General features: G+C 26.2%; 1 protein-coding gene across 1 annotated transcript in view; it reads right to left on the bottom strand.

The window, feature by feature from the left end:
* The window catches only part of LOC122848544 (suppressor of lurcher protein 1), a 151,386-nt gene that overhangs the window by 11,386 nt on the left and 122,377 nt on the right, over positions 1-17,623 (bottom strand). Inside the window, exons 9-10 of the mRNA XM_044146686.1 lie at positions 4,380-4,566; positions 3,267-3,457 (exon numbers count right to left, since the gene is read on the bottom strand). Of these exons, the coding sequence (XP_044002621.1) occupies positions 3,267-3,457; positions 4,380-4,566 (378 nt within the window). The remainder of the gene's footprint in view (positions 1-3,266; positions 3,458-4,379; positions 4,567-17,623) is intronic.

Raw genomic sequence — 17,623 nt, 5'->3', positions numbered from 1 at the left:
TTTGGATTTCTACTGATGCATTTGTTTATAACAATAATAAACAATTGGTAACATATAAAATCGATGAAAATAGTTTATTGAACTTTTATATTTATTTATTTTGTTTACTTGAAAATTGTCAATACGACACAAGTTGCAATCACAGTGTTCCAATAATACGGTGAGGCTAGTTGTATGAAAAAAAAAATAAACAAAATAAATAAATAGAAAAAATACAAGACTAAAAAGGTCAGCTGTACAATTACACACGAAAATACATACATATCCCATAGGGGTATGTGCAAAATCAAACATCCTAAAAAAACCTGGTAAAAATAAATAAATAAATAGATGAGAGAAAAAGACACTCGAACAGGTGGATAAAAGAGAAAAATTTTTGGGGCAACTGCAGTTGGAAGGATTAACTATATTGGGGTTCGAGTTTGTGTGTTGCAATCGTGGTCATTGATGTTTTGTTGGCAATGGCCTGGGTGATCAGTAGGTGTAGGTAATACTAGCTAAAAAAAAAAATATTATAAATAAAAAAAACAATCTCAAACATCACATCCACTGGGGCCAATATCAAATCGCAAATAAATCAAGTATTACTTGGTGTGTGTGTGTTTGAAAATAGCGACAACTACAGTAGAAAAAATTGTATTAAAAGTAGGTAATAAAAAAAATAAATAGCCGTTTATACTGACATTGTTTTTTAAAGTATTTTTTTTTTTTTTTTGCATTGCATTGTACAATTTGTCGAATTGTTTTTCAAAAAAAAAAAAAAATCTCATTGTGGTTTATTTGACGAAATTCTGACGCTTTGTTGGGTGATAATAATTGCTAATTAATTAAAAAATAAATAAATTAAACAGTGCTCCATTGAATTTTCAAATAATCAAGTTTTTCATTTTGCTAATTATTGGATTTTATTTGTTATTCAAATTTGTTCAGTATATATTATTAATTTTTTTTCATTATAATAAAATAAAAATATATTAAATTTTGTAATAATTATGATTTTTTTTTATTTTTTAAGTAACTTTTCTCTATATTTTTCTCATATTTTAATTTCAAAATAACATAATTAAAAAAAAAAATATAAAAAAAAGTAATAATATATATATTAAAAATAAATAAATAAAAAAGTCAAGTTGGAGAGGTTAATATTAAATTCATTTCACATTGAAGAAAGATTTTAATCGAAAAAACTTCCAAGTTGAGGGCAAACAAGACCCAGTTTTTAATGAAAGGCCATTTCTATCATCCAACAATTTTTTTTTTAAATTCTATCTTCACCCTCTGGCTTGTAAAGTTTTTGATATTTTTTTTTTATTTCTACCTCAGCCAGCTTGTTAAAAACATAAAAAATATATAAGAAAGAAATAGAAAATATATCCGAGCGCATCTTTCATATCACCACTCTTGGTAAAACTAGCAAGTAATTGAAGCAGGAAGTCAGTCCAACACAAGAAGTTAAAAACGTGGCAAGAAAGTGTGTAAACAGTTTTCCTTTTTTTTTTTATAATTTTTTTTTATTTTAGCCAACTGTTTCTTAAGCCAAAACTCACTGCATCCCGTGAACCCCTTTATCTTGGCTCAGTACACGTGGCGAATTCGTAAAATTGATAAAGTTTTTTATCCAAAAAAACTTTTATAATACCTAGTGCATCCTATATACTTGTCGTCGACATCGTCTTGTGCTCTAGCATTTTTTGAAGAATGTCTCTCAAACATTAATACATCTATATATATTATTTTTTTTATTTTTTTTTTATTTTTTCTACAACTGAGAGTCGACAATTTATGTCTACCCTTGCCATTTTCAACCACAGCTTAACTTGGCGACGTTTTTTTTTTTTTATTTTCATTTTTTCCCTTCTTTTCTTTTCTATTATTATTATGATTTTTATACCGAAAATACTTTTTCATGCATCAGAGTTTTTTGAATGTTGTGGACAGTCGTTTCGCATACTTTCAAGTATTATGGACAATTTATCACCTTTTTTTTTTATTTATTTTTTTGCTATCTAAAAATGTCAACACACATGGGTCTACTCATATATAGCCAAGTGATAAAAATCTTTCCAACACAAAGTAAAGCCTTAACAAAAGCTCTGTAAAATCGACAAATATATCAAAAAAAAAATATTTTTTTACTATCATCATGTTATTTTCGCTGAATTTTTTAATATATTATTTTTTAAAATTTAAAAATAGCTTATTTAATATATATATTTATTTTTTTGTTTTATAAATCTTGTTTGTATGTTTATTTATTTATTTTTGGTAGTGACTGTTCATTTGGAATTTAAAAATATCATTTTAAAAGTTTACTAGACAAGCTGAGAGAGAGTTTGACGAGTAAAAAGGGAAAATTTTGTGAGATGCTTGTAAGACATTGGGAGCAAATGTTGAGTTATATTAAAGTACTATCATGAAATATATATATGTATATATAGAGAGAGAACTAAGTTTTCTAGGACTAAGGCACATTGGTGATGCGTATGTATGTATACACGGAAGCATGCACAAAATTTCAATCCCTGTCTTCATGAAAGACGTTGTAGATAGGCAGATAAAATATATATACTCATGAGAAAATAGTCAAAGTAGAACGAAAGTGCATAAGGGTAGTTTCGTAAATAGTTTTTAACTTTTGAAAATTCATATAACAGTACAACACGTTGTTTTCCAACATCATGACCCTGCATTCTCTCTCTGTCTCGTAAATCCGTCATTCGGATGTTATGCTAGGCTCAGCAAATGTGTAAAGTATTTTTTTTTATTTTTTTTATGTGTGTGTGTGTGTCAAATCCTTCATGCATGTAGATGATGCTTATTGAGAAACTTTGAAAAATGTCGTTCACTTTAAATGTCATCAAAATAAATGGATAAGCAAAACAGAAAAATAAAAAAATATATTTTATAAGTTGAAAAATTGAAGAATAAAAAAAAAATAAAAAACAGTGCTTTTAAAGTTTCAAGAAAAATATCCAAAAACTTTGTTTTACTGTTGAAAAGACTGTCAAAGTATATATACTATATGAAATGATCTGAAAGTGTGAACAACAAAGTAAGATTCGAAAAATTGTTTCAACAGTTTGATCAGATTTTTTAAAGAAAAAAAAACAAAGTTATTTTTGTTGATTGTCAATTGGTATTTTACTGATGTAGCTTGCTTGATATTTTAAAATATTTTTTTTTAAATTTATTTCTTGATAGGCAATATATTTCTATTATTTATTTATTTTTTTTCCAATCGAATGAATATCATGTTTTATACTTACTCTCGATGAATGAGTAGATGGCCTTGAATCCCTTGGCTTGTCTAGATGACAATACCCCACGGAATTCAAGTTGTAACTTGGGCCCGTTGCTCATGATTGGTCTGGGTGGTGCTGTGCCACAGAATGCATCAATTTGTTCCATCTTGCCGTCGATTGGTACATAAGCCACCAGGGAATCCATCCCATCACATCTATAAATTAAAGAAAAACAACTTATATCAAATTGCAAATATATAAAAATAATAAATAAATATATAGAAATAAAAAATACGTTACTTAATAAATTAAAAGTTCAAATATTTATCTGTTGAAAAAAAAAAAAATATTGAGAATTGATTGATTAGATATAAAGTAGTCTAGCTATAAAAAAAAAAAAACTTTCATTAGCTATGATGAGTATAAATGGTAATAAAGGATTAAACTTTATTCTTTATGTATTTTTCAATAGATAAATTCAAGCCATGAATTGATCTCTATTCAATTTTCTTTTGTAGCACGTTTGTAAACTGTGCAGGCTTTGAGAAAGAAAAATAATAAATAAAATAGAAAATATATATATATATATAAAGAAAAAAAATCTTCTCTTTGTTGAAACTAAATAAGATTGCAATGTTGGATACTTGACAATACAATAGTTTTGTTGGTTAGTCTTTGATCATAAAGGTTTGCAATTTTTTGTTATAAAAATTCTGTTGTAAAATAAAGATGAGGTAAATTCACTTGGTCTATAGTTTGAATCTAAAAAATTTTTAGCTGACTCAGTTTTTCTTGTAAAAAATTTTTGATTGTCTTACAATTTTACTTTATGCATCTAAAGTTTAATTTTTTTTTCTTATTTTCATTCAATCTTCTCACCAAATACATTTTTATTCGTTTTGTTTTTTTATTTTTTCGTTTCTTTTTTTTTACTTGGAGTTAATCTTCACAAAGCTTTTTATAACTCTCAACAAAGAAAAAAAAAAATACCCAATGAATACTGATTTATTTATCCCTTAATTTAGAAAAAAAAATCATAAAAGTTTTAAATTATTAAGAAAATAATTTGTATAAGTTATTTATTAATTATTGTTTTCGTTTGAAAATTTTTTGTATCAAGTATTATTATTAACTTACCCTTTAGTATCATCAGACGAATGATATAGGTTAAAATCTTGAAAACTAATCTGTACACGTTCTTTTCCTCTTCCTTGAAATTCATATCTGCATGTTGCCCGAGGTTGATAAGGACTTGGGTAACCTGGGGACGTGACTATTCCCGTTTTAGTCGTGTCACTGTGAAAAACCATGTCACAAGAAGAAGCTAAAATCATACAAATTGATAGTCATTGTTTTATTAATATTGTGCAACATAATATACATATATTTATCTCAAAAAAAAAAAACTTTTTAAACGAACATGGGTTTTTCCAATAATGGAAAATTTTAAAACAAAGATAATTGAAATTATGAATAATGGAAATAATTTTATAATCTCTATATACATTTTCCAATTTTAATTATTCATATTGTTTAAAAAAAAAAAAAATTATATTATATCAGACCAACAAAAATATAATAATGAAATTCAATATCGGTTCTCATAATGGAAAATAAATTACAATTGTTCGTGTAAAATTATACACAGATATTTTTGAGCTTTACACTAAAGTATGTTAAATAAAAAATGTAGCTTTTGATTTTGAAAAATTTATGTGGTACATGAGTAATGGGAACATATAGAATAAAAATGAAAAAAAATATTCGTGGAAATAAGAGACTTGATTTTGTGAATATAACGTAATACATATATGACATATGATAACAATCGTATCGTGCATGTTGGTTCAATGCATGAATCGATATCAACATAAGTTATACGAGCTTGTTATAAAATATCACAACAGTACAGCTATTCAATTGGTACAGACGTTGCTCACTTGCTAAAGTCAAAATTTCGGTTTTTCCCGTTATATATAAAATAGCAAGAGAAAAAAAAAAATTCAGCACAAAACTAGAGGTAAAAAAAAAAAAAATACAGATAGCTCAAATATAGAGCGACACGTGAATCGAAACTCCATGAATATTGCATGAATGTATAGACGGTTCTACATTGACGACAAAATTTTTTGGTTTAAAAAAAAATAGTCAAGTAAAAAAAGAAACACTTTGTTGAAAGTCAAAAATTTTCTTTTGAAAAAAAAAAAAAACAATCGTAATGATGATGAAAATACATAAAATAAAAATCATAAAAATTGAATGCACATAGTTGTATATTTTCATCAGTTTTAAAATCATGTCTGACTTGATATTGACCTGAACATATTTCACTGAAATACATATATGATTTTACGATTTATATTGTAAGTATACGCATGTATATTTATATGGTCGCGACTATATATAAAACTTTTTGAATTATTATATTGCAACAAGGAATTCACTATTTCTTGTTTTTCACTCGACATATTTATTTTTTTCTATTTTTTTATCCATACACAATGAAGATGAAAAAAAAAATATTGACACAAGTAGTTATAAATCACCAGTAACTTGATTATTCTATATATATTTACAAAGCATAAATAAAACAATACAAAAGTTAAAATTATAAGAAACAAAGAAAAAAAATATAAGAGAATAAAAAAATTGAGAAGATGTAAGATAAAGAGAGCTTGTAAGCGTGAATAAGAGATAAGCTAGCTGAAGGAGAAGCTTTAAGCAATGCAGGTATATTTGGTACTTGAAAATCTAAGGGCGTGGTTCAACTTTGCTAATGGAGCTTAGCAAATGGATTTTGCATATTCTCACCGACCGACAGTTGTATAGATCGATAACATACACATTTATAGTAAAGACAAAAAAAATAAATAAATTAAAAAATAATACAGCAAAACATGAGCTTACACAAAATTAGTTTTAATTTTTTTAAAATTTTCTTTTGTAGTGTTTTAATATAATTTATATATTCACTTGTGATTTTATGTTAAACGAAAACATGAATAAAATTTTTATCACTTTAATTTACTCACTCATGATCTATTATCTCAGATAATAATAATTGTTGCTAATGTAAAGTTTGCTTTAAAATATGAAAATTAATTTTAAACTATTACTAAAGAACACGTTTACAGTTAAAATAAAAAATAAAAAAAAAATACACAAACCAATATGTGTAATTTTAAATTATGCAAAAAAAAAATATTATTATGATTATGCATTAAAATAATAATTAATTTAAATTTTTTTAAAGTTACGATTGCAATTATAAAGTTACTGGAATATTATTAAGTCATTTTATGAAATATCATGTGGTGTGAAAGATGAACAATACGACAATTGAGATACAGAAAAGCTTGATTGTCATTGTCATTGGTGAATATTAAATTTAATTTTAATACATATAAAATAAATAAATATGCAAAAGTTGTTGGTGAAAATATGTACACCTGGTTGACGTTTAAAATGATGAAAAGAAGAAGAAGAAGAAGAATAATAAGAAGAACGGTTTTGTAGTAAAATTTAATTTGCATTCATGAGACTGGCATCTTAAAATTCTTAGCAAGTACCAAGTTGGTAAAAGCATGAAACATATACCATGAAAACGAGAAGCTGACTCCAAGGACAGAGAATCACTTATCACGATTGATTTTTATCAATAGTCCAAGATAAAAAACGAAAAAATAAAAAACAAATAAAAAAGTAACCATTGCTATTATTTTTCATCTCTTCATTACGTTATATTCAATTATTTTTATTTTCTCTCAAGCTTGCTTTTCGTTGTTTAATTTTCTTTTAAAACTCGTAACAAAATTTGAGAAAAAAAAAATAAAAAAATCATAAAAAAAAAAAAAGAGAAAAAGACTATCATCATATTGTCGATTCAGGTCACGTCCTTTTGATGATGATCATACTCATTTAAAATATATTCATTTAAATGAATGGAATTAGTAAATGAATTGGTGGGATTTTGTGTGGTTTTATCCAACAATTGATTTTAATAATAGTATATCTACACCGTTGGTATTTATCTGATGATATTATTTAATTGTATATGAACGATGAAAATTTTCGTCGTTGAATCGAGAGAGAGCGAGGGAGAAAGAGATATGATGTTGGGATATGCACTAATTAAAGTGGTGGGTTACACACTCTACTGATATCAAGTGACTCAGCAATACAAACACACAAATGTATCAAATTATACTGTCACATTTAGATAAAAGCATATCTGTCGACATTTTGTCATGAAATTGATATATCTAATAATTTATCAATAATATTTTTCAAAAATTTATCATTTAAATATTTTTTTTTTCTTGAGACAAATTTATTACACTGAAAATTTTCTTCATTTCAATATACAAAATTCAGTTTTACAATAATAAAATTATATTTTTGATCATTCAAACGCATGAACAAGATAAATTATAAATTCAATTTTTTGATTTATATTTTGTTTTTCAATTTGGTAAAAAAATTTATAGATATTATAATATGTGCAAAGCTTGCTTGTCTTTATATAAATTTCTTTATTTTATTTTTATTTTGTATTATTTATTCATTTATTTTTTTATGTTTGAATGCATTTGCGACAAACGTAATCACATGCATGTATTTTGTATATATTGCACAAGTTTACATTTGTGTATAAATATATGTATTTATCAATTTTGAAATTGCCAACGCTGTTTTGCGATAACGTTTAGTTTGGTTGGTACATATATATTGAATTCAAGGGTTGGCAGAATATAGGCGACATCGAAGCTACATAATACGCCATTGGCGACGAAAGATCCTTGGAAGTAAGCAAAGAAAAAGACAGATATTTAGAGAGAGAGAGAGAGAGAGATAGATAGAAGAGTAAAAAAAAAATAAATAAATGAAGGCAAGTGCAAGTAGAGCATATAGTTCCCCTTAGGACTCGACTCTTCATAGCATTACCACCACCACCACCAACACTATTTCAGTCTCGAGAAACCCCTGACCGAAGGATTAATGCTCCATTTTCAAAAGCTTTCTATAGGTTATATATATATAACATCACACCAACTAAGTCGGCAGTTTCGATCAAGTTAGTATCAGACGAATTTTCTCATTTACGTGCTTTTGAAAAAAAAAAAAAAAGATTTCTCATACTCTATTTATCTTTCTCCCCCTTTTTCTCTCATCCTAATTCAATCTTCTTATACAAATAATTTAAAATGAAAGAAAAATAAATAATATATAATCTGATTAACGTAAATAGACAATCTGTATTTTATATACGGCTTATTAAATATCTATAATAAAAATATTTACATTTAATAATAATTTTTGATTTTTAATTTTTATTTAAATTATATGAGATTTTTTGAAATAATTTTATTAAAATATACTTGGGTTTTTTTTTTTATGCAGACTAATTTGCTAATTTGCAAAAAAATAAATTGAGAAATAATAGAAAGAAATCAATTTAGATTTATAATGAGATTTTTTTTTTATTTTATTATTTTTGGAGTTGACAGTAGTTGAGATAGACTGATTGATCAGTCACCAGAGGAAATGGGTATTTTCTAAAAAAATTTTGTTCTTTGAAATAGCTAAATCATTGAATCTCATTGGCATGTGTAAGTGGCAAGCTATAAGAGAAATGTCATTGGATATAGTGAATTCACAAGAGTACAGAGTAATAAGGAGTGAGAGTAAATGCCGGATGTTAAAGGATGGGTGAATAAAATGGAATAAAAGATTGAGAGAAAAAAGACAAAAAGCCCCGACGGAAACGAGGGCTGCACCAAAGACGGTAGAAAAAAAATAAAAAATAATAAAAAAAAAAAAACTTAACGCAGATGCAAAATGGTCTGCAGCGGTAACTAATTTTGACTTGCGGAAGACGAACTCATTTACGAACCATTTCTTTTAACAACTTTTTTCCTTATTTTAGTTTTTTTCTTTTTTAAATTCTGATTTTACATTTTATCGTTTGTCTTTGCTCGTTCATAAATTTATTAATTTATTTTATTATTTTTTCCAATTTTTAATAATGTATATAAATATTTATTTAACACTTGAGTTTTGAGCTACCTTCAAACTGCCAACTCAAGCAAAAGCTCTTTATTAAAAGGTGTTAATTTTAATTTTAAATTTTTCATCTTTGAGGTCATGTGATGAATGTGTTTGTGAATCACCGAGAAAACACTTTGATTAATATTAATTTTGCATAGTCAAACGAGTTTCCATTAGCTGATGAACTTTCACCGAGTTGGTGAGAGTGCTTCAAAACAAAAATATGAGCAAAAAAAAACAACAAAAAAAAAAAAAAAAACAGTAGTGGTTTATTAAGTGGCAAAGTGCGAGGACAGAAGATAAGTTCTTTTTTTTTTTTACTGTCGAATTTCTGTATGTACTCTCATGTAGAGTGATATTTTTTATGCTGCTACTATGTTTATGTATATGGGAAAATTGAATGAAATATTTTAATATAAAAAGTTTGTTAGATTTTTGACGCATCAAAGTAACATTGAAAGTTAATGAGGCTCATGCTAACGATTGAAGAGTTGACGATGTTCAAATCAAACATTGAGTAATGAAATTAAACAAACTCGATTAAACAAGGCTCATTGATATTCCACTTGATCAACCAACTATCAAAACTAATTTTTTTAAATCACCCTTCTTGTTATCTCATAGCTTGAATAATAATATTAATTTTTCATTTATTTTTTATATCAAACAATATTTCATTATTTAATTATTGCAATTTATATAATCATTTCAAAAACTTTGCCTTTATTTGATACATAAAAATAATATTTAAGTGTAAAGTTTTGTACCATTTGAATTTTTTTTAATTCAAAATTGGCAAAGAAAAAATATATATCTTGAAATTCACAAAAGTCGTTGATGTCTATATATGATTCAGACATAGTGGCATTTTGGTGTGTGAAACGATCGAGGTCATATGTGAAATAGCATATACAAAGATGAAAAATAACATAACGACGGTTTGACAATGACAACGATAACACTTGGCTAGCGTTAAATCAAAAATTATGTCTGTATATTATGCGCAATAGCCAACAGTAGCTGCGCACATTTATACAATATTTCTTGACGATGTGGTAAACGATTTTGTCACGTCAAAAATGAGATGAACAAAAATGATTGTGCAACATTGTGGAAAAAAAAAAAATGAAATAACAGTGGAAAAAAGTAAATAATAGAGAAAAGGACAAACATCAAATAAGGAATAAAAAAAAAATTGTGTTGATATATACTGACAGAAGAAAAAAAAAATTTATTTGATACTATTTTACTTATTGTTATTGTGATGTCCTTTCAGCATGTTTTTCCATTCAATAGCTAATAACATTGATTAGAACAACAAGCAAAAAAAAATGAAAAGATAACTAAAAAATTTATGAGAAACTTTCCATCATGTAACGATCAACGATTTTTGTTGAAATTTTTTGTTGCTTCTATTTGTTTTTTGTTCTTTTACCCTGTTACGTTGACAAATATTTCACAATTTTGCCAACCTTTTCGTTTCACAATATATATACTGTAAATGTGTTAGATATATTGCTCAGATATATATTTTTGCTGCATTTCATTCACATCCTGTTGTCATTAATTTTCTTTTGTTATATTTTTGATTATTTTTTTTTTTTTTTTATTTCCTTAGCAACATTTAGTTATGCTTTTCATTAGTGAACTTTGTATTCTTGATGATGCAAAATTATATTAAGCTAAAAGTAAAATATATAACTAGCAAATTTTACTAAAAATAATTTTAAAATAACTTTCTTGATGTGTGTTAGATTATTTTATTTACATGTTAAAATGTTTTACTAACTGTCATAATGGAGTTATATGCTAAATGCTAAAACTTTAAAGAGACAATCTCATTTAAACATTTATTATTTCAAAAGTCATCCAATATTATATTTTATATACAATATTTATTTTTTAAATAATTTTTTTTAACAACATATTACTCTTTTTTAACCTTCGTTTTGTTTTTATAGAAAAATTTCGTTTCTCTTTTGTGCCCATCAAGTGGATGCTTTGAGTTTCAGAAATGTTACAAGTAAAGCTTGTTAACTCAACATATATATATTGGAATAAATTTACTGGGCTTTTGTAGATGCTTTACTTTCTAAAGCGAAAAATTCCCTGGTGTCCACTCAATTTTTATTGTTGAAAAAAAAAAAAATGAATAAAAATTCTTTCAAGTTCAGTTCATAACTGATGATTGCATTTATTATTATAAACTCTTTTGACAATTATTATTCAAAAATAATTTTACATTTTACATTGATTGTATTTTATCATTAAATACAGGAGAATTTCATTTTTTTATTTTGTATAAAAATAGTATTGTTGATAAATATATTATAACAAAATATTTGTCATTTTACCAAACTTATGTTTTTCCACATCAGTTAAAATACATAGTCAACGTGGGAGATATGAAACCAATGCACATTGGGTGTATGTCCCAACGGATACAGAGAAGTGTGAATCGCCAACATATCATTTCAAAATATACAAAGTGTATTCTCCATGACTGGATCCTTTGTATATAACAATTCTTGTTGCGCGTGACAGCCTTTTGTGGTATGTTCCCAAAGGTGTCTACCACGAACAACTGTCTACAATTTTGTCCTATTCTTCATACATATATATTTATATTTATATACATCTAAACCTCATTGTATATCTTGTTTGTCACATCTTCAACATGTCTAATAATATACAACTTATTATAATAGTAATAAAAAAATTTCTATTGTTATCATAATGATTATGACAATGTATTGTTTTATGAATTTTCAACTAAACAAATCGAGCTAAAAATTTAAAGTCGATTTGATATTAAATCCATTGACAGGTTCGTAACTTGAAGCTTGAAATGACGTTGAAAATTGAGCTCAAATGAGACTTGAAATATTGGGCTGAAATAAGCTTGAGTTGACGTCGATAAAATCAAGAAATGATTAATTTAAAAGTCAAATGATTTAGTGGTAATTCGATAGTACTAATAATTTAAGAATCTAGACAGTGCGCACTTGAAAGTCGAAAAGATCAATAGTATTTATTTATTGGAAAAATATTTATTTTAATTTAAAATGCATATTTTTTATTTAAATTATATAATTTTTATCGTTTTTATAATTGTTGCAGATTTCATGGATCTCAAGTCATTGACGCGAATTTAAAATTTTCATCATCAACTGCTGCAGTAAGGGTAAGTTTAATTTTTAATTTAAATAAACTTTTAAATTTTATATTTTTTATATTTTTCTGTGAAATTTTTTTATTTTTAAATTTATATTTCCAAGTAAATCAAAAAAAAAAAAAAAATTATTAATACAAACATTTTATAATGATTAATGATTATAAACCAGAAATAATTTTTTTTCAAAAATCTTTTTAATTATAATGATTTACGAAACATATGAGTAAGTAAAATTGGATAAAAATAAATATTTTTATGAATTTCAATTTACCCAAAGTGCCACAAAATTGAATTTTAAAAAGTAATGGAATGAACGTGTATACCATTTGCTGACCATTGAAATCAATAATCTCAGCTTTTGCCAAATCCTTCGTATAGTATACAAGTTTATCCATTTCAATATTAGTTTCAAGTTCATCTTCATACAGTTATTCCTTGAGTTATTAAATATAAAAATAAAAACCAATTGGAAAATTGATATTCAAAATAAATAAAATAACATGTAACTGACTGACTGGTCAATTTTAAATCTATATATAACTATGATGTTATTTGATATTTTTCTTTTTGACGTATTCACATATATATCCATCCATCCATGTACACCAACATATATATAGATATAAGTAAACTACGTAGTAGATAAGCTTCAAGTCAAGTTGAAAATTCAATTCCCAGAGTTGAATTACTAGGATCTCTCAAGGTTCTCTAACCTACATGATCAACTATATATAGGTACTCAGTTTGTGCACGCGATTCTAATCGACGGCTAAACTTTGCCACAAGCATGCCGCTGGCATCTCACCATATCAAGATGTTAGGTGGTAGTTGTTGTAGTAGTAGTAGTAGAGAAATAAGGAGTGAGAATATTATCAAACTACAAGGCAAGCACCTGTCCTTAGTCTGGGTGTCAATGGTAAACGATGCGAATCCCATTTATATATAAAGACTGCCTTGCTTCAATAGCTCACCAACAAACTCTTCATGTATGCATCACTATTCTTGCTATCCTTCAATATATGCTGATATTTCTATATCACTATTCTATTGAAATACTGGAGTAATCAACTTCTTTGCGGTTTTTGTATATAGCAGAGTTCCGGTCCAAGTTATTGAAGAAGGAATAAATAGATATTGATAAATTATAAATAATGATAGCATTGATAAAGCACGTGTTGTCGAAACTGACTGACTAAAATATATTCTGATGAAGAAAATACATCCATGACACTCGAGAATGTCCCATTCTAAATTGGTACAGAGGATACATTGGTTTTATTGTTTCTAACCGTTCATCTGTTCCCAATTTCCGCTTTTTGATAGTACAATTGTCTCTCTTCTTTTCTCTCTTTCTTTATATACATATATTGTAGATTTGTAGAATGGAAAAGCGATTTGCTTCGTACCACAATTCTATACCAACTCAAGCGTATTATCAACCACGCCTCTCTCAATGTTCTCTCCCAAACATCCCGCACACTAAATTGAAAATTTTTCTAACAAATATTTTTATACCTTAATTATTAATCATCAATTGGCAATGAAAAAAAAAAAATCTGATATAAAATTTATTATCATGTGATTATAACTGATAATAATTTCAAAAATTTATGAACTTTATTTATTGCAAAAATTGAGTTTTTTATTATTGGAAATTTAAGTATGGATATAATACTAATCGGAAGTTGTTTTTTTTTCTTTTTTATTATTATTAAAAGTTATTTATTGTTTACGTAGAAAAATCAAAGGATTGATGGATTATATGGATTTATAAAATTTTTATTATTGTTTTTTTTTTTTTTTAATAAATTCAATTATTACTGTCACAACGAGATATAAAATTTAAGTTCATATCGGATATCCTAGATCGAATTATATGGATTGACTATATATAAAATGATAAATTTTTGGATAATACGCCGGCGTCAGTTGGCTATTTTTAAAAGTAAGTTTCTGCCAAGTCGGAGGCAATAGAAAAACATCGTAAATCGTTGAAATCGATCTCTACACCAAGTGTGTTCACAACGAAAAGAAACAGAGTATCTAGTATACATGGGTCTTGTAAAAGATCCTTGTCTTCTTTTTCCTCGTTCTATATTACTTTATATATATACGAGTCATTCAGAAACGAAGTCGTTTGGTACGCGAAAAATGTCGCGACTTCGAGGCTAACGATAAATTGTCTCGCCATATTTTTTTTTTCCTTTTTACCTCAATTTTTTTTTCTTCTTTATTTAACTCCACCAATGTCATATCGCATTAAATGCATTCAAGAGCTTCAAATATCATTTTACATCCTATTCGTTTTTTCCACTTTCATGATCTTTTCAATTTTCATAATTTTAACCTTGGATAAATTGTAAAAATTTGAAATATAGACTAAAATAAAAATCAGGTATTTAAATAAAATTGTGCCAATTATTATCTGATAATTGTTGATTTTTAAGTATCTCGTGAGAATAAAAAATTCAGTATATTCTTTTTGACAAATATTCAAGAACATTTTGTGAGAGTGCTTTTAAATTTTTTCCAAGTGCATTTATCATAAACATTTCAAAAGCATTTTCATATATACATATATACAGTTGTCAGGAGAAAAACCGACATATACACATATAAAATGAAACATACATATATGAAAAAAAGGATAAAATGAAAGAGGAATCATGTCAAACATTTCGTTTCATGTGGGGGGCTAAAGCATCAACGAAACCAAACATACGTAGTCTGATGTCTGATGTCTGCTTGCAAGTATGTGTGTGTCTATATATCTATGTTAAATTTATACGTAGCCAAAGCCAAGAAGGACAAATTTTGTCAAACACATGAGAAATAGGAAAAGATGGCTGGTTGCCAAGACAGCAACCCAGGGTTACTCCTTCAACTCACACAATTCTATCTTGCTTCAGCACCCTTTAACACTCTACTTCACACACAAGCCTAGGCTCACTTGCTGCAATACAAGTATATCGTATTATTTTTTTTTCCCTAGCTACTTTTTTATTTATTTTTATTTATAGTTACCAAGATTTATTTATTTATTTATTCATTATTTTTTATATTTTTTATCCTTCACCTATTTTTTTTATAGATATACAGACAAATCACCCTACCGACATGAAATCTTTTTTTTTTCTATTTTTTTATTTTTTCAGTCTTTTGTCTGTATGCACCACATTTACATGTGAATATTCTTAATTTGTATCTAATGTCTCAATGATTTTATACCTGTTATAAACCACTAGACAAAATTTTAACAGTGAATTTAAAATCAAAGGAAATAATGTGGGTATTTAATGCAGAACAATGTTATACGGGCCTAACTAATAGAATTAATAATTTGATGACTATTGTAACTAATTAATTCACTTTGTAATATCAATGCTTAGATTATATTTGAATCATTTCTTGGCTCTATACATGCATTACTTGACAAACGAATCCTTTGTGTTCTAAAATTTGTAATTTATCCTTCAAAGTGTGTGTGCTTTTATGAATATACTGGTTGATCATTTTTCTTACTCCTTCTTATCCAGTAAGTACTTGACAATATTTTCAACAAAAGGCATATTTGATATCTTGTGGTTATGTAATTTTAAGCTAATGTGTAAAGGATATATAATTAATATAATTATTATTATTATATGCTTGAACTGTTTTAAGTAGATAAAATACTTGTACGGGTATTTGTACACTGTTAATAGATTGCCAACAGAAGTACAAAGATCTTGTGTTAATAAAAATTTATATTATCTTTTATATATGCTGCAAAATATCTTGTAGATTTTGAGCTTAATATACGCAAGACATCGTTCTGCATACATGCTTATTTTATTTAATATTAAATATAAAACTGTGTACATTTGGTAGACATTGTTTCTAAAATTGCTAATAATTTATATACACAATACAAGTAGATAAAATTTTAAAAGAATTAAAAAAAAAACGTCAATTTATTTATATATTTAACTAGAAAAAAATAAAAAGAAAAAAAGATATGAAAAAAAAAAACCATCCACTTTTTAAAAATTTATTTTTTATGTTGATTATTTATTTATTTATATTTTTTTTGGGTGAAGGGGTTATGAAGAGGGATGAGGTTAAGGGCACGTAAGGGATTACATTTGCTTTCCGGGTCTTGCTGAGTTTAAATTTTAACGCGACCACATTCTACAACACACGTTGCATGTACTATCTCACATATACGTGGTAAAAATTTTAAATTTAATATATACTATATATCTAGTATATAAAGCTGAAAATAAACTTGGTTACTATATGTTCCTCTTGTTTTCTTTGGTGTACATATAAATTGGTATAATAAATAAATATTTCATAATTTTAAAATTTTATTTAATTAAATTTTTTATGCTTCAGAGATTTATGATTTTTATAAATAATAATTTCCTTTTTTTTTTTGTTGAAAAATAATGTCAATTCAATATATAGGTATATAAAAGTAATTTATTTATTTATTTTTTCTCATAATAAAATTTACATGAAATATCTTTGATTTTCTTTGATGGAATATTCATCAAATGAATATTTATAAAAATTATGGGTAATTTGTTTTTTTTTGCCTTTTATATTTTTGCATTTCAAGCATCTTTTTCATTCGCTGGTTCAGGTTATTGCTGTCGTTTTAAATGAGATCCAAGTGAATTGTTCCATCGCCCAGAGGGATTTTCATTTATTGATTCTTGAATAGCGTATATATATACTTGGTTTTGAAATGAACTTTCTTCAAGTCACACTCCTTATAAATATTGCATGCGACGAGCCGATCGGCCGATTCACTTTGCTGACTTATTTTCATTACTTTTTTTTTATTTTTTCTCTTTTTCTCATTGAAAAATATTTTTACCAACTGTCTTTTTAGCTTATCTCATAGTATGATTTCTCAAAATATATATAACGAAAAATCGAATAAAAAAAAAGCTCTTATGCCTAAAGTTTTCGATGCCAAACTCAGTTGTTTTTATGTTAACCCTTCGGGATATGATATCATAACCATAAAGTTTTCATTTTCATCACGGTTCAATTGAGATTTATAACATGTTCCATATTGAACAAAATTTTTATTTACATTTTACAATGTTTCACAAAAGACTTGTCAAATTCATATTAAAAATAAAAATAAAAAAAAAAAAACATGTTG

Source organism: Aphidius gifuensis, linkage group LG2, assembly GCF_014905175.1.
Source record: "Aphidius gifuensis isolate YNYX2018 linkage group LG2, ASM1490517v1, whole genome shotgun sequence".
Lineage (NCBI taxonomy): Eukaryota > Metazoa > Arthropoda > Insecta > Hymenoptera > Braconidae > Aphidius > Aphidius gifuensis.
Note: the sequence above shows the minus strand (reverse complement) of the source record. Positions and strands in the feature narration are given on the sequence as shown.